Source organism: Phoca vitulina, unplaced genomic scaffold (assembly GCF_004348235.1).
Source record: "Phoca vitulina isolate PV1807 unplaced genomic scaffold, GSC_HSeal_1.0 scaffold15, whole genome shotgun sequence".
In the NCBI taxonomy this organism is placed as follows: Eukaryota; Metazoa; Chordata; class Mammalia; order Carnivora; family Phocidae; genus Phoca; species Phoca vitulina.
Window position 1 is genome coordinate 24,161,737 of NW_022589718.1, and position 22,775 is coordinate 24,184,511.

Here is a 22,775-nt window from a genome sequence, read left to right on the forward strand (position 1 = left end):
TGTATTCTCTTCTAAATACACACATATTCTATGTAGTTGTCATAAACATCATCAATACACAGTTAGAGGCTTAACTGCATTATCAGAACTGAAAGCTACTGATCCTGTCAGTTTATCCTTAAAGACACATTGAAATTTATATAGGCAGAAAAAAATTCATTTAAAAAAAAAGAATTAATGGGCGCCTGGGTGGCTCAGTTGGTTAAGCGACTGCCTTCGGCTCAGGTCATGATCCCAGGGTCCTGGGATCGAGTCCCACATCGGGCTCCTGCTTCTCCCTCTGACCCTCTCCTCTCTCATGCTGTTTCTCGCTCGCTCGCTCGCTCTCTAATAAATAAATAAATAAATAAAATCTTTTTAAAAAAAATTAAAAATATTCTACATTTGAATATGGTTTATAAAAGAAAAACATTTTTCTCAATGTTATTTGTACTTAGTGCATACAATTTTCATCCTTTATTGATTACTTAAACCATAGTTGAGAACTGAAAGTAAATAGCTATTTCCACATTCTTGTTTGAGTGTTTTACGTTCTAATGGGGGCTGGGGGCTTGGGATCAATAATCACAGTAATTAAATAGGAGGCCTCAATTCCTAAAATAAGGATATCAGAATCTGCCTCAGCCTATTTTGGAGAATTCATTAGGATGAAATGAAATTGTACATGTGATCACCCTCTGAAAATCTATTAGTAATTTAAAGATATATCAATATATCAATATCAATAGATAAAGATATATCAATAAAGATATATCAATCAAGCAACATTTAAATTGTCTAAAAATTGACTTGATTTGAGGGAGTCCTGAGCTGGTAATAATTCTCTGAGCATAAGTTGTCAAAAACAAGTCTAATATTATTCTCTTTCTTGTAGAGTTGTGTGAATTAGAGATGATTTTTGGAAAGTGCATGTAGATGCATAAAACATTGTGACTTAAATTATTCCCCCTTTCAGCTCTCCAAATATTGAGTTACTTCCAGTGAGAGTTTAAAAAGAAAACTGAATGGAGAGTTCACTTGTGTTCATTTTATTCTTATGCAGTTGCAATATACAAATGTTGCATATAGACTTTTATATTTATCCAGTACAGGCAGCCTTGCCTTTGCACAGGTATCATGTAAATGGAAACTGTGCATATCAAAACTGTGTCCTTGCTTTGCAAATATACACATATAGACACACATGTTATTTTCTTTCTCCACCACAGAGCTGTCCACAGTAGCAATGAGCATACCCAGCACCTAAATCTTGGTTTCTAGTACCATTCTCCAATAGGAGGAACTAGGGTTCCTTGGAGAAAGATGATTCCAGGGCTGGGGCAGGGAAAATATAAAAATGTACCTGGAGCATTCATAGTGCCAGAAAATAAGGAAGTACTCAAAACCCTACAAAAGAGTGGGGGCATGTCACCTCTTTCCCTCCATTTATTTATTTGGTTCATTCATTCATTTATAACATTTATATAATTTAACATAAAAATGAAAAAAATTTACCTAGATAGTAAAATTTATAAGGACATTATTTTTAAAGAATTATAATAAACTATAATAAGTAATATCTGATATTAAGTAACAACAGAAATTTGCTTTATATGAATTTTTTTCTAAGAACAGCCTATGGGATGCAAAATATAACTACATTATTTGACTCCTTTGGGATTGAAATATTTGCATGTAATCCTACTAGAGCGCCACTAGATGTCAATCTTTCTCATCTGTTAACACTGAAGAACATGCCCAAGTGGGTTTTAATACCATGTATGTCTTTTTGCAAGATTTAGGATTTAGTGAATTTTCTTTCCAGTGCAGATATGGAATCCTGTTTGCATTAAAAATCACTATTGCAGTGAACAATATCTAGTATGCACAGCTGACAGAATACATATGTATTCTAACTAACATTGTCTGTGGATGGAGTGCTAACACTTTGGTACACAAATAGGCTCGGGGACCTACATAACTTACTGCTAAACCTAACAACACCCTGGTGGGTGGCTACTTTTAGGTACAGAAAAGAAAACTGAGGGTGAGCAATGTTAGTAAATTATCAAGGACAAACAGTTTTATCCAGATCTGTCTAGTCTGAGTTCAAAAGTTTGCCATTTCTAAGATTCATCTCTGATCTAATTTGCAGATTTCTGCTGAAGCTCCTTCTCTCATAAAGATGGCCTATGGACATCTCTTATGGAGATACCAAAGATGTTCTATAATAATATTCGATAACAGTTCTTGGAGACTAACCACATCCCCGTCCCTGCTTTAAAGCACTTGCTACAAGTTAGTGCATTTAAGTTTCATAATTAATTCTTTGAAGAGGAAATACTTTTAGTACCATTCTGCAGATGGTTAAACTGAAGCACAAAGAAGTCAATGACATGACAAAGCCAACAGTCCAACTTAAGTTATTGAAGATAAAGCTTATTCAACGCCATTTATGCATGGCATACACCTCACAAGCCCTCTACCAAAGATCTGGAGAAGCTCAAGCACACTATATTTAATAAAGCACATGGAAAAGTTTTTAAATTTAGAGGAATATTGTATCTGAAAAGCGTGCCAGAGGGAAAAATTATTAGACTTTTAATATGAAGACTATAAAAAATTTAGAAAGTCCTAAGTAATCTATGAGGTTAACAGGTTATATATAATTACAGAAAGATAGAGAATTTGTATTTTATTCAAAACAAAACACCTAAATTGGTTATTTAGAAGTCCAATAATTTCTAAATTAGTGCTGCAATCTATTAAGGACAATAATTTTTAGGTAAGATCATATGAAATTGCCAATCACGTACTGTTTGAACCAGAAAACCAGAAATTTATGTGTCAAACTAATACACTGGATAAATGGATTAAATAACAACCTGTAATCAGTATTTTGTCTTACTTTTAAGCATTAACTTTACTGTACTATTATAGTAGAAAGTGATAGAGGAAACAACAATCTGAAAAATTTTTTATAAATATTTTTATAAAGAATTCATCAGATTTTCAAACTGAAAAAAACTACCTACGTATATTCTATGAAGAGTTTAATTTCCCCCACTGCAGCATCAATATAGTCAAATTTGTCAAAAAAGTGTGTTCTAATGTTTAATTTCACTCATCCTTTTTTTTTTTTAAAGATTTTATTTATTTATTTGAGAAAGAGAGAGTGAGAGAGAGAACGAGAGGAGAGAGGGTCAGAGGGAGAAGCAGATTCCCCGCTGAGCAGGGAGCCCGAAGTGGGACTTGATCCTGGAACTCTGGGATCATGACCTGAGCTGAAGGCAGTCGCTTAACCAACTGAACCACCCAGGCACCCCAGTTTCACTCATTCTTTTAATTAGTAGAGCAGAAAATGAAGACTTGGTAATAATTGCTAGATCACTATTTCAGCTCCATTTGATGTCATTAAAATATCAAATTACAGTTGATCCTCATTATTCATGGATTTGGTATTTATGAATTCACCTATTTGCTAAAATTTATTTGTAATTCCAAAATTAATACTCAGGGTGCTTTCATGCTTATTCACAGAGATGCATAGAGCAACGAAAAACCTGAGTTGCCTGAATTGCATGTTCTCAGCTGAGGTGGAACAGGGCAGCACTTTACCTTCTTATTTTTGCTCTAATACTATCAAGTATTATTTCTGTAGTCTGTTTAATGCCATGGTTTGTTTTTTTTTTTTTTTTTGCATTTTTGTATTTTTAGTTTGTGATTTTGCTGTCAACATTTGTGGGATACTGCAAAAACAGTGCTTAAAAGGAAATTATAGCATTGAATGCATATATTAGAAAAGAAGATTTAAAATCAATCTTCTAAGCTCCCACCATAGGAAACTAGAAAAGGAAGAGCAAATGGAATCCAAAGTAAGCAGAAGAAAAGAGATAATAAGAATTAGAGCAGAAATAAAAAATTGGAAACAGGAAATTTAATGGAGAAAAATCAATGAAATCAAAAGATGGTTCTTTGAAAAGCTTAATAAAAATCAATAAGCCTCTAGCCAGAAAAAAAGAGAGAAAGAGAGAGACAGAGAGAGGAGGACACAAATTACTGAAATCAGAAATGAAGGAGGGAATATCACTACAAAAACCATGGACATTAAAAGTTTAATAAAAGAATACTCTGAGCAACTCAGTACTCACAAATTCAATAACCAAGATGGAACAGACCAATTCCTTAAAAGACACAATCTGCCAAAACTCATACAAGAACAAATGGACAATCTGAATAGGCCACTTAAATCTATTAAAGAAATTAAATCAATAATTAAAAACATTCCAAAACAGAAAGCACCAGGCCCAAGTAAGTTCACTGGTGAATTCTACCAAACATTGAAGGAAGAAATTATACCGATTCTCTAAATCTCTTTCAGAGGATAAAAGCAGAGGAAATACTTCCTAACTCATTCTATGTGGACAGCATCACGATAATACCAAAACCAGACAGACATCACAAGAAAACTACAGATCAATATCTCCCATGAAGATAAATGCAAAAATCCTCAACAAATTACTACTAAATTGAATCCAACAATGTATAAAAAGAATTATACACCATCACCAAGTAGGATTTATTGCAGGTATGCAAGGCTGGTTTAACATACAAAAATCAATTAATGTAATCAATCATATCAACAGGCTAAAGAAAAATAACATGATTATATCAATAGATGCATAAAATGCATTTGATAAAATCCAATGTCCATTCATGAAAAAAACTCTCAGTAAAGTGGATGGGGGGGAATTTTTTCAAATTGATAAAGAGCATCTACAAAAAGCCTACAGCTAACATCTTACTCAATGATAAGAAACTAGAAGCTTTCCCACTAAGGTCAGGAATAGGTCAGGATGTCCTCTTTCACCACTCACTTTCCAACATGGTGCTGGAAGTCCTACCAAATTCAGTAAGACACAAAAATGAAAGAAAATGTATATTGACTTGAAAGAAAGAAAACTATCTTTGTTCACAGACTATCTAATTGTCTTTGTAGAAAATCCAAAAGAACTGGGGAAAAAAAAAAAACAAACTTCCTGGAACTAATAAGTGATTATAGCAAAGTTGCAGGATCCAAGATTAATATAAAAAAGTGAATTGCTTTCCTATATATCAGCAATGAACAAGTGAAAATTAAAATTAAAAATACACTATTTACATTTGCACACCCCCAAAATGAATTATTTAGATATACAACTAACAAAATATGTACAAAATCTATATAAGGAAAACTACAGAATTCTGATGAAAGAAATCAAGGGAGAACTAAATCAATAGAGAAATATTACATGATCATGATAGGAGGACTCAATATTGTCAAGGTATTAGTTCTTCCCAAATCAATCTCAGATTTAATGCAATTGCAATCAAAATCCCAGCAAGTTATTTTGTGGATATCAACAAACTGATATCTAGAATTGATTTTAAAGTTTATATGGAGACACAGAAGCCCCAGAAAAACCAACACAATATTGAAGGAGAAGAACTAAGTTAAGGAACTGATACCACCTGACTTCAAGACTTACTATAAAGCTACCATAATCAAGGTTGGTGTTGGTAAAAGAGTACACAGTAGATCAGTGGAACAGAGTAGAGAGCCCAGAGATATATGAATGCAAATATATTCAGCTAATCATGGACAAAAAAATGAAGACAATACAATGGAGCAAAGACAATCTCTTCAACAAATGGTGCTAAAATAACTGGATATCCACACGTGAAAAAGTCAATCTAGACAGACCTTAAACCTTCTCCAAAAATTAACCTGAAATGGATCATAAACCTACATGTAAAACAAACAAAGAACTATAAAACTCCTAGAAGATAACATAGAAGAAAATCTGGATGAGTTAAGGTTTGGCAATGACCTTTTAGATACAACACCAAAGGCATGCCCCATGAAAGAAAGAATTGACAAGTGGGCCTTCATTAAAATAAAAAATTTCTATTATGTGAAGGACATTGTCAAGAGAATGAAAAGACAAGCCTGGGAAACAAGACTGGGAGAAGATATTTGCAAAAGACACATTTGATAAAGAACTATTACCAAAAATGTAGAAAGAACTCTTAAAGACCAACAATAAGAAAACGAACAAACTGGTTTAAAAAAATGGGCCAAAGAACTTAACAGACACCCCACCAAAGAAGATGTACAGATGGCAAACAAGCAAATGAAAAGATACTGCACATCATAGGTCATCAGGGAACTGCAAATTAAAAGAACAATGAGACACTACTACACACCAGTTGCAAGAGCCAAAATGCAGAACAACACCAAATGCTGGTAAGGAGTAGAGCAACAGGAGCTCTTTTATAGCTGGTGGGAATGGAAAATGGTACATCCATTTTGGAAGACAGTTCGGCAGTTTCTTACAAAACTAAACCTACTCTTTTTTTTTTAATATTTTATTTATTTATTTGAGAGAGGGGGAGAGTGCGAGTGGGAAGGGGCAGAAGGAGAGGGAGAAAGAATCTGAAGCAGACTCCGTGCTGAGCGCAGGTCCAGAAGCGGGGCTGCATCCCACGACCGGGAGATCGTGACCTGAGCCGAAACCAGAAGTCCGATGCTCAACCCACTGAGCCACCCAGGCGCCCCCTAAACATATTCTCACAATACAACCCAGCAATCCCACTTACTGGTATTTACCCAAAGGAGTGAAAAATTATGTCTACACAAAACCTGCACACAGATGTTTACAGCAGCTTTATTCATAATCGCCAAAAACTAGGAGGCAACCAAGCGACCTACCTTCAGTAGGTGAATAGCTAAATAAACTGAGGTACTTCCAGACAATGAAATATTCAGCTCTAAAAAGAAATGAGCTATCAAGCTGTGAAAGGGCAGAGAGGAAACTTAAATACACATTACTAAGTGAAAGAAACAATCTGAAAAGGCTACATACTGTATAATTCCAAATATATGACATTCTGAAAATGGTAAAATATGGAGAGAGTAAAAAGATCAGTGTTCATCAAGGGTTAGGGAGAGGGAGGGATGAACAGGGCACAGAGAATTCTTAGGGCAGTGGAAATACTCTGTGTGGTACTACCGCGGTAGATATATGTCATACATTTGTCCAAACTCATACAATATAAAACGTCAAGGCTGAACCCTAATGTAAACTATGGATTTGGAGTGATAATGATGTGTCCATGTAGGTTTATCGTTCATAACAAATATCTAACTCTGGTGGGAGATGTTGATAATAGGGAAGGTTCTGCATGTGTCGGGCAGGGGGTATATGCAAAATATCTTTACTGTCATTCTGTTTTGTTGTGAACTTCAAACGGCTCAAAAAACAGTCTTTAAAAAATGCCAGTCTAAAAAGTTGCAAAAGTAAAAAATAAGAACCATAATTTCTCACATTTGAATCTCTGAGGTTGGGATGTGTATCACCAACAGCATCTTATAGTGGCCAGCAGAGCAGCAATCAGAAAGTCCTTGTCACAAACCATAAAAAAGATGAGCCTCCCATGTCACACTCATTAGGATGGCTATTATCCAAAAGAATAAAACATAACATGTGTTGGTGAGGATGTGGAGGAATTGGAACCCTTGTATTATTGGTGGGAATGTAAAATGGTGCAGCTACTATGGAAAACAATCTGGTGGTTCCTTACAAAATGAAACACAGAATTACTATATGATGCAGCAAATACCCCAAGGGTTGAAAGCAGGGACTCCGGCAGATACTTGTGCACATTATTCATAATAGCATTATTTGCACTGGCCAAAAGATGGAAATAACCCAAATATTCATCAACAAACATATGAACAGATAAACAGAATGCGGTCTATGCTTACAATTAAATATTCAGCCTTAAAAAAAGAGTGAAATTTTGATATCTGCTACAACATGGATGGACCTTAAAGACTTGTTCAGTGAAATAAGCCCAACACAAAAAGACAAATAGTATATGACTCCGCTTACATGAGATTTCTACAGTAATCAGTTTCATAGAGACAGAAAGTTGCAGGTGGTTGCCAGGGGCTGGGGGAACAGAGGAATGAGGAGCTATTGTTTCGTAGCTACAGAGTTTCTATTTGGGATGATGAGAAAGTTATGAAGATGAATGGTTGCATACTATTGTGAATGCACTAAATGTCATTGAATTACACACTTAAAAATGGTGAAAATGAGGGGCACCTGGGTGGCTCAGTTGGTTAGGCGTCTGACTCTAGATTTTGGCTCGGGTCATGATCTCAGGGTTGTGAGATCAAGCCCCACATCAGGCTCTGTGCTGGCATGGAGCCTGCTTAGGATTCTCTCTCTCCCTCTGCTCACCCTGCCCCCAGCTCGAACTTGCTCTCTCTCTCTCAAAAAAAGTGGTTAAAATGGTACATTTTATGTTATACATATTTTACCACATTAAAAAAAAAATCACCCTCCAATTTGCATAATGGGTATTAGTGACTTGGAAGGAAATCTGGAAACAACACAGAGGCACTTATGTAAACTTTAACAACAAATGCCCTTAGGGAGGACATGGGAGCGGTGTTGAATCAGACGTCTTTATTCATGTTCCCTATGCAGGGTCAGGTATAGGCTGGCTCTATGTTACCAACCGCAAAGCCAGCTTAAGAGCGCCCAGCACCAGGGGCGCCTGGGTGGCTCAGTCGGTTAAGCGTCTGCCTTCGCCTCAGGTCAGCGTCTGCCTTCGCCTCAGGTCATGATCTCAGGGTCGTGGAATGGAGCCCTGCATCAGGGGAGCCTGCTTCTCCCTCTCCCTCTGCCTCTCCCCACTCCCCCCATCGTGCTCTCTCTCTCTCTTTCACTCACTCTGCTGTCTCTCTCCCTCTCAAATAAATAAATAAAATCTTAAAAAAAAAGAAAAAGAGCCCAGCACCAATAGCTTTTTATACTTTACTGGATTCATATTTAAAAAACTGTTTCATCTATGTTTTAATGGCATAGAAAATACTGTGTGGAAAAACCAAGGCCTTGACAATGCTGAGTGGAAAACAAATTCAGAAGAGTGTCTTACAATCATTAACATCATAAATTCAATGAAGTTCAGTAATTCTTGATTTTGAAATAAGGTTTTTATCAACACAGATGGCTTAATTTGCTGAAATGAATAATACATCTATAAAGTTTACCCTTTGTTAAAAAGCAGCACAAACTGGAGATGAACCATGACAGACTATGGACTCTGAAAAACAAACTGAGGGTTCTAGAGGGGAGGGGGTTGGGAGGATGGGTTAGCCTGGTGATGGGTATTGAGGAGGGCACGTTCTGCATGGAGCACTGGGTGTTATGCACAAACAATGAATCATGGAACACTATATCTAAAACTAATGATGTAATGTATGGGGATTAACATAACAATAAAAAAATTAAAAAAAAAAGAAATGTATGAAAATGACTTGTCTCTATATAACATCATACAAAATATATTTGCAAAAAATATGACACTTAAATAAACATGACATTATCAAAACAAAACAAAACAAAAAAAAGCAGCACAAACTGGAAAAGGATACTGTACCCGGGTAATTTGTCAAATAATTAATGGTCCCACGTCTCTGCCATGGAAATACTCAGTTTATCTGTTTCTAAGTCTTTTTATTTTTAAAGATTTATTTATTTACTTGAGAGAGAGTGGGGGGGGGGAAAGGGCAAAGGGAGAGAGAGAGAACCTCCAGCAGACTCTCTGCTGAGTGCGGAGCCCAACATGGGGTTCGATTGCAGGACCCCGAGACCACAACCTGAGCCGAAACCAAGAGTCGGACACTGACTGAGCCAACCAATCCTTCTTGGTTTAAAATTTACTTGGTCTGATACTATAAAAGCTATACCAGCTTTCTTTTCATTAGAATTTACATGTACAAACATGCCATCCATACACTTATATTCAGTATTTCTGTATTCTTATATGTAAACTGTTTCTTTGGTAAACACTATAAAGTTGTTGCTTATAGCTAAATTCAGAGAGGATTAAATTTGCTTCTTATGGCAGACTGGGCTGGGGGTTCTAGCCATCCCAAATCACGCTAATCCAATCAGTAATTAAGAAGATTTAAGTCTGGGTTTCAGTCTCTTTGGTGCTGGTCTCTTTCCAGTTCACCCTAACTCCTGAGTGTTTTTTTGTTGTTGTTGTTTATTGTCCAGTCTTCCTACCTGCACTCAGGTGGTGGTTGGTCTGACAGAGTCTAGTCTGCTATTGCTGGAAGTAGAATTAAGGGAATTTTTGTAGCAAAATATTGTACAATGCATCATATAAATCACCATTCATGTCCCAGGAAAGTCTTCAGCAAAATATACATTTTCCCCTAATGCTTTAATGAGGAAGAATTCATAAATGTTTTATGTGAAAACACGGTTGCATCCTGCTTCATGGTCAGCTTGAAACAAAAATAGAGGTTGCTAAACTTAAAGTGTCAGTATTAAACAAATGTGCAGCTGAAGTGCATTAAATAATAAAAATAAACATTCTAATCCTAAACTGAATTTAATATTGACCTTGAATTCACAAAAATCATGAGCTCTGAAACATAACAGACATATTTCCAGTAAGCACAGCTCAACCATTGGCTATAATAAACTCAAAAACGCATTTTCCTCATTATAAGGAAAATGTATTGTGTGCTAAGGTGTTTCACGAAGAGTTTCTTTGTTTGTTTTTGTTTTGTTTTGCTTTTGATAACATTTAGCCGGGTCACTCTTCAAGACAGAAAACTATTCTGAGTCCTCCTGCTGGGCATAATTTCTTCTTATCCATGTATCATCTAAAATCATGGTCCTTAACTTCAATCTTCATTGTGAGCTATGAACCACAAATTTGAGACTAATTTTATCAACGATGGGCCTGACAAAATAGACTGCTTTCAGGACCACATTTTCATATTCTTATTTACGTGGAGAGTAAAGGATTACATGAACAACTGTGCATGAAAACGTGTCTTACACGTAAAAATGTCATCCTCTAATGCTGAGGAAACCAAGGTTGAGAGCCCCTCCTTGACAGGGACCCCCTATCTACTGTCCAGCTCTGTGACTTCTGAAAGGCAGAGCTCCCAACACCTCTTTTAAGTGTTCGTATGAGAGAACCATTTTCAGTAATTTCATAAGCTATTGCTAAAAACATCCTTTTGTTCCAATCTACCTGTCATATCAGGATGGCTTTGGAAGTAAATATACTTCTTACACTTATTAGCAATGGTGTGCTGGTAAACCAGTTCTCTGAAAAAACATAAGTCCTGATGTGAGCCGTTTGCAGATTTGCAGGGTGTGAATACTCCCTCCTTGGCCAGCTTCCAGCCACCACTGGGGTGCCACTCAGTGTGGAACAGGAAAGAGATGCACACAATTGGCTCCAATCAACTCCAGCATGCTCCTGCTTCATGGGGATGGAGGGAATCTCAGAGAATCACACAAACTGCTACTCTTGCCTCTGAAACAACTTCCGTCACCACAATATGTGTAACTGACTCACAGGACAACTTTATCACTGCAGAAGTCCATTCTACTCTTCAGCCAGCCTCCTCGGTGGTTCCGAAGTGGAAAATCAGCTCAAAATCACCACAGAATCCTTAAAATAAATACCTCATTATTTGATTTTTCAGATACTCAAAATTATATCATTAAGTTAGAAACCAACAAGCAAGGTCCAAAATGTTAAATGTTATGTGAAAGAAAAAGAAATTCATTAGATAAACATGAATATAAGTGTCTGGCAAGAATTACAGTGGTCAATATTTAATTATCAGGCTTCTTCTAAAACCTTAAGTGAAACGTCTGATTAAGAAAATGCTAAAGTGAAGGTACACCCTTTCCCCTAGCAAGGGCCATATCTAATTGCTGTTTCTCCATTTTTACTAGTAAGACAATGCTTGCTAATTATCTGCCTTACTAGTATGAATAAAACATTTGATTTGCTATGAAATATATATGAAATAATTTATAAGAATACTATATACAATAAAAGGGAAGAGAGTTGATAAAACTAATGTTTTATTTTAAAGAAGTCATAGCTTTGGGATAAAAGTCACTTTTTTATCTGCACTGCAAAATGGACAAAACTAAGCCTTAAATTTGTCCCCTTATCAGTATTACTAGAAGTATTATTCTAAGAAAGATACTCTTAGATTGCTTATTAACATAATTTTTATTTTTTCAGATTTATTTTTGGAAAGGGTAAAATTTCTTAGAGTCAGTTTGTTCCAGGGAAAATACTACCAATTACTACAGATATAGATTTTTATCCTCCTTACCATCTTAAACAATTCATTAAAAAACACGTATACATATAGGTACACGATATAGATTGACTGCCTGGATTTGAATGTGATATTTTCCACCCATTAGCCATGTGCAAGTAAATAATTTCTGTTCCTTTCTGAGCCTCAACTTCTTCATCTGTAAAATGGAAATAAAATTCCTACCTTGTATGTTTGTTTTGGGGATTCATGATAATGTCTATAAAACATGCATGCAGCCTTTGGTACCTAGTAGACATGGAAATACCAGCTGTTGTTTCCAATGCTAAAAATCTTGGTTTTGCAGAAAAACACATATTTGAGGAATGCTCACATTAGTCAACATGCTTATAAAAATGTTAAAACTAGTGAGTAAAACAAAAGTCTGACTGAGGTAGACTTTTTCTTGAGAATATGTCACCTGCTTCTTTAAAATATATTTTATATATAAAATTAAAGTTCCTTAGGATTTATCTTTATGCATCAATTTAGCACTGAAATTACTGGATTTTAAAGGGGAGGGGCTTGGGCGCCTGAGTGGCTCAGTCGGTTAAAGGGGAGGGGCTCACCTTCTTCCATGGAGACACTTAATTCAACTAGATTATAAAGAATCTTGGATATACACGAATGACTTCTAAGACTTCACTGGTGAATGGTAGAAATTTGAATTAAATATTTCATTTGAAAAGAAGTCCCCATTTTAACCTTTTAGGCATCTAGTGACACTCTCTGAAATTTAATTATTAGCATTAAAAACCTAATGTAATTTGTGAGCTTCCAAGTTGGGTTTCATCTTTATTATTGGCATTACAATAAATTTAAGATGACAATGATCCTAAGAAGAATATACATGTATATGTGCATATGAAAAGAACCTTTTATTTAGTTCTTTTTGTACTTAGTTTATTTAGCCTTAATAATCTGTTTATTAATCAAAAGTAGGGAAAGGCTTGGCTTGACTGTTTTTCTTGTCATTGCCAAACACCATTCACTTCCAAGTTCAGAACTGGATATTTACTCATTTCAAAAGCTTTAATTTCTGTGCTTTATGAAACATAGTATCTTCGTTGACTATTTTTACCTTTCAAGAATAAAAGTTCAGTTTTTTGAATTTTTCAATACATATTTAATGAACAGTATTTATTCATTTATTTAGTAAATAGCACAAAGTATTTTATGAATCATGTCCTATTTAATATGCATATGTAAAATACCTAGTATTCCTAGAACCAAAGAATATTCAGATAGTTTTTTGTAATAAAGCAAAATGTTTGCCTACAGATTGTAAAATTATACCCAAGAAGTGTGTGGTTTGGCTGTTGTTGAATTAAACAAATATCCACACTGCTCTGGTGAGGGGAAAAGTGTTCTCATGTGAAGTATTTTTAAATGTATTTCAACTGATATTTTTTTCCCCTAGTGTTTTCATGTTCTTTTGTCCCCTCCCACAATGTATAATCCAAAGTTTTTTTGCTTATTGCTTCAGAAAACAGAATGCAGCAGGGTTTTTCTCCCCCCTCAATTTTTATGTGTGTGTATGTTTTTAGTAAAGCTTGAACTTACAAGATTGGTATGGACTTTTAGCCTAGTAAAAGATTGAGGGAAAAACACAAATATCAGGGAGGTTCGTCCCAACCCTCAGAAGAGAAACAGATTCCTAAGAATGGGAAGATTCTGTGGGTCAGATCTTCTGTCTCTGAGAAGGGAATCTTAGGGAGATTAGGAAATGAGGAAGTGGGACTTGAGTGGCTACTACAAAGCAAAATAGTCGATCAAGGACACTATACCCTAGAGAAGGCACAAAGCCAGGAGGTAGATTGAAATCTAGCCAGTCCTCTGTTTGATTTGTACTAGTGCAGTAATGGGCCTAGTGGAGGAAGGAATGTCTTTTCTCATTCCCATGAACTGGTGGGTCCCTGAATCAGGCATTCAGCACCAGGAATTCCTAGAGTTTTTTCAAGGATCTAGGGTAGGGGATCAGAGGGGACCTATGCCCGATCCTTCAGGAGATCTGGGGTAAGGATCCCAGAGGAAAGAAAGGCTATGTGGTGTGGACTGGCATTCTTCTGGAAGTCCTGTCATGGAGAATGCTGGTATGAGAGCAACAGGTTGACCCCAAGGGCTCTCGCAGAAATAAGGGAGGGAGCCCTAACTTGAAGAGTCTTGGTGGATATATGCATGAGACCTGGGTTATACAGAAGGATAAGATAAGATTACGGACATTTCAGTGGATCCAGCAAGGATAGAGGTTATCAACAAACAAGTGGGCTCCTTCCCTGCCACTGAATATCCCAGTCCCATGTAAGCAACACCCACCTCCACCCCACCACCAAGAAAGTGGCTCAAAGCCAAGATAAAGATGGGAGAAATCTCAGACAACTGAGTTTTAGTTTCTACCACTTTGGCAGAATGTGAGCCTCAAATGTAAATTTAAAATATGGGAAAATAGTCTCAGGGGGCATAAGATCAGTGCCCTCACTGTGACATGCTTCCTTTCTATGGGATTCAGAAGAGATTAATACATTGTGATCATCTCTCAATCACAAGCAAAGGACTGTTCCCAAAGAGGACAGATGGGCAACAAGAGAAGAAAGCATATAATGTTTGCAAATTTCCTGTCAAAAGTTCCTTTTGTTTGGAAAGTATCTGTGTTTGCAAGTTATGCTTTATAAGACAAATTGCCATCAAGGGTTGTGAATGAATTTTGAGAGTCATGGTGGACATAGCCTTTGGCTTATGACTTCAAAAAACAAAAAAAAAGCAATAGTATGAGAAACCCCGTCCTATTGAACAGTGGACTCTTGGCTACAGGTTGTATCCCCAGGGCCCCAGCTCCCAAAGGTATTGTGAATAGAGCGTATTTGCAAGTCTGGATTATTTGAGCAACTGAAAGAATCTCATCTTTAACCAGAGGGTACTCTGAATGTACTTAGCCCTGTATTTTAGGGAGGGTAAAAAGACAGTATAATCACTTGGCTGGCTTTTTCTCTCTTGGTGTCCTGAAATATTTTGCTCCTTGTGGTCTAAAGGTATCTAAGTCAAGTCTGTCTCGGTGCTTCTCAAAGTATTGTGTAGTGTCAGACCATTTAAAAATTTTTTCCAATTCATTGTGGATAAATAATTGTCAAAGCATGATAAAAATCAATTAGCTAGAAAATGAAATGGAAAAAAAAGATGCACAAAATACAAATACAAATGTTTTGTTATCAGCCAATAGGCATAAAGTTACTCTGTCAATTACTATAGAAGTGTCTAAATGCTTATTCCCACTTCCTGTACTTCCTAGCCCCCGCCATGGGCTAGGAACAGGAAATGACGGGACACGTGTCGAGAAACGCTAGTCTAGCACAGAGAAGAAACACCTCTCATTTTAGAAGATCTTAAAACACCCATCAACAACAACAGAAAAGATTACTGTATCTTGCAGAGGATGTAATGCGCTGTTATATAATTTGTAATTGCTGTACATATTCGCCACCACTGTACATGGGAAGCTGCCATATTTATATTTCCAGTCCTTAATCCTTCTCCCAAGTTCCACTCACGAATGTCTGGCTCTCTGCCTGACACCTTCTTCAGTTGTCTTCCTAAGATTTCAACTCAATATGCATCCCAAAGTGAATTCCTCATCTACGCAACAAACCCACTTCTTCTGTGTTCCCGCTTTATTAATGGCATTCTCCCTGCAGCCATGTAAAATGATCTTCATCTCTCCTTCTTGCTTCCTCCAGCTGCACCAATGCATTGCCATTCTTGGGATACTTATCATCCCAGTATCTTTATTTTTATCATCTGCATCCCAGGCCCTCGTACCTCTCAAGGGGTCTACTGCCAGAGCCTTCTACTATTTCTGGGCTTACACTGTCCTGTGCATTAGCTTCATCCTTCTAAAGCTCAGTCCTGTTCATGCCACTTCTCTGTCTAAAAACATTTAGTGGCCTCTCCAGTGTTTACTAAACACAGTCTGGAATCCAAGCCTCTCCCCGGTTTTCTCCTAATGCCTTTTCACAAACACTGTGCTCCTAACAAATTGAACTCCTTATGTGACATATAGTTTTGTGCCTCCATGATTTGCTCACACAGTTTTAGTCTCCTGAAATATCCTTCGAGATCCCAAGACTCTATGTGCCCCAATTTGACACATTCTTTAGGACTCAAATTCCTGAGCCCCTCCCTTCCCATTATCTATGGATACCTTCTCCCCTAACCATGTGCGCATGGCAATTTGTCTGAAACCCCTCCTGAATCGTTCATCTTATTTTTCTTACTCTTTGATGATAAGATTCATTTCCAATTGTTGCTCTGAATACTCAGAAGGTCGAGCTCTGTATGGGTCTTAAATGGAACAGGTATTTTATAAATATACATTGACAGCTATGTTTTGAAAATCATATATTAATCTTTACTGAAGATCATAGCAATAAACTGTACTTTATACAAAGAATGCTGATGATGGGTGATAAGTAAAAAGATACTGAAAATGATAATTAGGAGCCAATAGTAATAGCTACTTATTGAGCGCTTATGTCCCAGCCACCAATGGGAGATGTTTGCATATATTATCGCTTTTAATGCTTACAATATCTCTTTGACTTGGTATTATTATCAACACCCATTTTAGGGATGAAAAGGCAAGGCTTAAAGACAAGGTGAATACTTAATTAGTATTCTATTCTTAGTATTCTCAGAAAAATTATAAAGTGGGATTTAGTTGAAGTCAATCTGACTTCAAACCTATGCTCTAAAAACTATCCTAATTTAAATTAACTAGTACAATTTCAGAACTATCAAGATTTTATATCCCACATTATAGGATTGTTGTTATGTACCTGGCACATTATCAAGTGCTATATATATTAGCTACTACATTAGAAAAAAATACCAAAAGGTGTTCTTTAAATACACAGCAGAACATATAATTATTAGCTCAAGTATAATTTTTGAGATTTTTAAATATAACAAAGTAATGAAGATAACTGAAAGCATAAAAAACGATTCCATAAGACAGTAAAAATAAAATTGTTTTCTTGGGTTGAAGCAAATGCTTGGACAATTAAGCAAATATGTGGACAACCAACTCAAATTATTAGTATTTTTAATAAAGGTAATGGTCATAGGAGTGTAATAGAAAGTAACAGTCATATGACCATTGTCTACCGAGCTCACTATTCATCCCTGTGGAAATGCAAAGTCCCAGCAGAAAATGTTACTAACTTTGGGGAAACTCTAAGACAACGAAACAGAAAGACCCAAGACAGCAATTATTCCTAAGGAAGGACATTTAAATTGCCTCTAGATTTTTATGCGATTACCCATGAAAGTTAATAAAATTGTTTTTTATTTTACATTTATTGTTATATTTTTTACTTTGTATTTATTGTTTTATTTATTGCATATGTTGTCTTCGGTGGCACAGGACAAAGAGTTTACAGTCCAAATAGGATATAATATGTGAACATGAATCACAAGGCTAGCAGGTAGGAATGGCCAAGAGCTGTACAAAGGGGGGGGCCAGAAACAATTTGTGATGTTACTGATTATTCTGCAGTGTCTGTAAATCTAAAAATTAAAAGTCTGATCTCAGAGTGGCAAATACATTTCTTCTAGGTATTATATCACAATCAGTGGTCGTACTAATGAAGGTAACCTTTATCTTCTGTCAGTTGTGATGAAAGATTAGAGGACTCTAATTTGTTCTCCCAAATAACGGAACTAAAAGACACCTTTTAGGGGCGCCTGGGTGGCTCAGTTGGTTAAGCGACTGCCTTCGGCTCAGGTCATGATCCTGGAGTCCCGGGATCGAGTCCCGCATCGGGCTCCCTGCTCGGCAGGGAGTCTGTTTCTCCCTCTGACCTTCCTCCCTCTCATGCTCTCTGTCTCTCATTCTCTCTCTCTCAAATAAATAAATAAAATCTTTAAAAAAAAAAAAAAGACGCCTTTTAGTACAATCAGATGCTAACTGTAAATGAATTCTTTTTTTCGGTCACTCTTTCCTTCACCTGGAATGTATCCTTTCAGGAAACATGCTCTCAAATGTCATTTCTGTGCCAAGAAACAGATGGTGATCATGGCTCACATTTTTAAAGCATTTCTCCATGTGTTAGGCACTTAAGATATTATTGCAATTAATTTTCAGAACATCCCTATGAGGCAAGTATTATTATCAGCTGCATTCTATCAAGTAGGAAAACCTACAGTTTGGAACACTGAATAACCTGCCCAGAACTACACAGCTAGCAAGTGGTTTGAGATTGGAATCCCACTCTTCTGATTCCTGGGTGCACGGGCGTCACTCCAACCCTGGGCTGCTTCAGGAACGGATGAACTGAGAGATAAGCCCCTGCATTCGTGTTATTGCCAGCCAAGTTAACAAGCCCTGAAGGCAGTTACTGCAATAATTTCCACACTAACATGACTCTGACCATGGAACTCAATCACTCAAAAAAAAAAAAAAAAGGGCATTAATTATATGCCAGCAGCTATGACTTATAAAAGATAGAAATCCTTTCCGACCATGTGAAGTTCACAATCTACCAACATTCATATACATCTATATAGTTATTATCCATCTATATAGCTACCTCCCTTACCTACTGTTAGCAATTCTTATATTTCCAGAACAAACAGAATAAGACCTTTCACAAGGTGGTAATTGTGTAGTTCAGAAGCCCAAAGAGGCAGTGCAGGGTGCGGGCGAGACTGGAAAACAGTGAATGAGGTGCACAGTGTAAAGGAAAGGCAGTAAGGCATGGGGAAGTGAGGGTGAAGACAAAAAGTGTGGGATCACATAGCGGGGAGTGCAAGAAGGTGAGGTGAAGAAGGGAACTCAGTATCCTCTGCCTCTGGTTCAGATGTGGCAGCCAATGCACCTTGTGGAATGCAAAGGGCAAGCTTTTCTTCGGTGGGCCATTCATTTATCAAATCCGTGGTTCAGAGATCAAAATTTGTCCTGCCATACAGCAGTGTAGTAAAAAAGGAAAAAAAGAGAGAGAGAGAGAAGAAAGACCCAGAACTGAAAGAAAGTTTGCATACCTCCCCACTCCAATTAATTTCACTATTTTTAGTTTTAATAGAACAGTACAGAATCAGAATGTAAAATGCATGGGTTTTCTTCAAAGAAATATAAACTGTGAATGAGGATTTTGCTTTGTAATTGAGTGTAATGGTCTTACCATCAGATTCATGTTTCCCAAGGGTTTATTTCCAGTTGTTTCCATGTCTCCATACTCTCTCTACCTACTGCTTTTTTCTTCCTACTCCTTCATTAACCACCTCCACCTCCTCATGTCCCTGGGGTTTAGAAAACTAAATACTCTATTTTAATATTAATCAAGCGGGCTAATAATTCGTAGCAGCTATCTGCAACCTGGCAGGTGAGGTTGTAGTTGTATAATGTAAATCCATCATTGAATGATGTCTCTTTATTCAATGTTATAAAGAGCCAACCCAGAAATCCAGGAGGGAAAAAAATATACTTCAAGGAGCAAAAGGTCTGTAGTATTGAAGGAAAAAGCAGCTTAATACTTTCTTTCTTTCTCCTTGTCCCTTTGTAAACTTTATAAATGAAAAAGGACTGAGGCATGAAAGGAAGAGAATATGAGGATTTGTGTATCTACAAAAGAAAAATGGTGCACTCAGAGGGCTGTCTGATGTCCCAGGAGAGTATGAACACACATAATCAGAAAGATTCTTGAATGCTGTGCATATTATTTCTCATAGCAATTATCAAAAATTCAATGCCTGTACTTTCAGTAAAATTGGATACGTTTACTAATGCAGAAGAGTCACTTCTGTATATAATGCCAAATACAGTGTCATTCAAAAAGTACCTATTAAAAATGTTCAGACAATAGAAACATGGACTAAGATGCTTGAGAACTGAAACCAGCACCCAGTTCTTTCACTGGCCATGCTGAATGTCTGGGTGCCTTTTTGTATAAAGCACTAAGCCTAGAGTTTAAAGTCAGTGTGTAAAACTGTTTGCTCATAAAACATTAACTGCATAAGTGATAAGGGCCAGTAGCCAATAACAAAGGCCTAATTCTTTAGGATAGGTATTCTAGCCACTTATCCAAATGCAATTGAATTTCCTTTGAAAAAAATCAATTGATTAATGCATTTCCTACTATGCTGTTTTAAATGAAAAGAAACAATGTTATTTAATTGTTTATTTTTGCACTGAGATGAATATCACGCAGTATTGTGAAAATGCAGTTATTTAAATTGTGATAGGGTTAGAATCCATTTTAATGCAGAAGTTCTCCAGTCCATGGCGGGGCGGGGGTGGGGAAGACGTGGTGGGGAAGAGCTTCTGTGCTAGCAGGACTGACTATTCTTCCTTCCCTAGGTTATAATGTAGAAATTTCCATCTGTGAATGGGCCCCTCTGGCCTGCCTTTGACCATTCCACTATTCTTTTGTAGGATTCAGAAGGCTGAACATTTTTGTGCCCACTTAAGAATCGCCGTATGTTCTGCTGGTTAAAAAATAAAATTCACCTTAATTCTGAACTGCACATTTTTAGAGCAATGTTTTCATCACTGCTCTTGATGGTGGAAGGATTGTGTGTGTGTGTGTGCGCGCGTGTTTGCGCGCGCGTGTGCGTGTGTGTGCGTGTGCGTGCATGTGTGCGTGTGCGTGCATGTGTGTGTGTTGAGGACAGTGTTGCCCGCTCTCCAGTGAAATGTTCCCATGAAGTCAGTCGGCGTTTCCGTAGTACTGCAGCGCACTATGGCAATAACTAGGAAGCTCTAGGGTATATGATCAGAAGTGTCCTGAGCATTACAAATCCCCTGTGTGTCAGATAATGTTGTACATATGTAAATTAATTAGATGTCACACAAAGAAAACCCATCCCATTTGGGATAAGAGTTGTGGCTGATCTTTGAAAAGTAGGGAAGCACCGTGTCTCACCCTGTCTTAAAATCGTAGCTGCCAAAGTGTGTATTCGGTTCGGCTGCACATCTATCTGTCTTATTCTGCCCGAGAGAAAGGGACTCCTTTCAAGTCCCCAAGGAAACCAGGGTATCAAACGATCTAAATGAACGCTTCAGGCAGAAGAGAGACAAAAGGCTGTCTTTTCCTTCAAGCCCTGCTTAGTCTCCCGTCCCTCTCCGCTAATAAACAGCAGAGGATTATCTTTGACAAAGTTGAGCAAAAGCACGTCGCAGCGTGTGTTTGAAAAGAATAGGAAGCCAAGCAATAAGGACTCAGGGAAAGTGCAAGGGTTGTGTGGGGGGGGGGTGCCCAGGGGAGTTAGTGGAAGTTACTTGGAAATAGCACAATTTTCTAACGCGCGCCAGGCAAGGTGGGTGTGGCAGGGAGAGGGTGGGCGTCCTAACCAAGACAGACAAGGACCCCGCGGCTACTCACGCGTCTCCGCCGTCCTCCGAGTCGCTGTCCGAGGCCCGCTCCTCGCCGATGTGCGGCAGGGTGAAGAACAGAGTCTTGGGGCCAGGCCCAGGGGGCATCCAAGCGCCGGGCTCTCGCTCTCCGGGGCCAGACCGGCGGGTGTTCCGTGGGCTCGCGGCTAGACTGCTGCTGCCCGCGGAGCCCCCGACCGACGGCCGCGCAGCGCAGCCCCCGCCAGCGCCCGCAGACCGCCGCGCCGAGGCCGCCAGGTGGGCGGGGGAGCCCGCGGCGCTGCAGCCCCCGCTGGAGGGGCCCGGGGGCAGGGGCTGAACTCTGGCTGCTCTCGGGCTACCGGGCAGCGAGAGGGGGCTCCCTACTGCTTCCGCCGCGCGGCTCGCCACCGAGACCCTGGGGTAAGAGGCGGTGAGCGGAGGATGGAGCGAGGCGGGCGGTCCCCTCGAGGCGGAGGGGGAGTCGGGCGCCCGAGCGGGCAAGGGGGTCAGGGTCAGGGCCGTGTGGAGCGAGGCGCCCGCGCTGGAGCCCGCCCGCCGCGCGGTGGCGGCGCCTCCCGAGGGGCTGGAGGGGGCGGCCGGGGAGGGGACGGCCGGGGCCGCCGGCGAGGTCTTGAAGATTTTGGCAAAGAGAGACCCCAGGTCCAACACAGCGACCTTCATGTCCCAGTCTTGGAGATGCTGTCCCCGCTGCTGCCTGAACCTCCAGACCACAGGAAGCCGGGCTGCTGGGCTCCATCCAGCGCCGCCCTCAGGGATCCGGCCCCGGCTGGCCCGCGCTGGGGCGGGCGTCCCGGGGTCCCCGCCCGCCGCGGAGCCTGGGGGGCCTCGGGCGCGCTCTCCCGGCGGCGGAGGAACCTCTCGCGGCGCTCAGCCCCGCGTAGCTTTAGACTGACCTGCCCCGACAGCCTGGTCGGCCCGCGGCGTGCTGAGACTGCCGGCGGCGGCCGCCCTCTGTGGGCAGCAGCCCCTTCTCTGCCTAGTGCTTCGAGACCCGCGAGGGCCAAAGGTCTGGGAGCCCACGGAGGCGACGTGCCGCAGCCGCCCAGCGCCACCGCGGGCTGGAGGGCGACTTGGGCCTCCGCCCGCCGGAGATACCCCAACGGGCCCCCGGGACCGCGCCGGCGGTTGCTAAGCTAAACAAAAACCCTGCTTAGCTCATTGCTAATTGGGCCCCAGACTGCAGCTTGGGGCTGTGGCCACAGTGCACACACTGGCTCCCCTCCTTGATTC

The 22,775-nt window shown here is 39.2% G+C and overlaps 1 protein-coding gene across 3 annotated transcripts in view; it reads right to left on the reverse strand.

Moving 5' to 3' along the window:
- Positions 1-22,303, reverse strand: part of FAM149A (family with sequence similarity 149 member A) — a 52,407-nt gene extending 30,104 nt beyond the window's left edge. The window contains exon 1 of one of the 3 annotated variants that reach the window (XM_032413601.1): positions 21,553-22,303. In XM_032413601.1, coding sequence (XP_032269492.1) covers positions 21,553-22,205 — 653 coding nt within the window. In that variant the 5' untranslated portion in view covers positions 22,206-22,303. The remainder of the gene's footprint in view (positions 1-21,552) is intronic. The other 2 variants (XM_032413600.1, XM_032413599.1) reach the window with 2 other exon arrangements.
- Between the last annotated feature and the right edge of the window lie 472 nt (positions 22,304-22,775).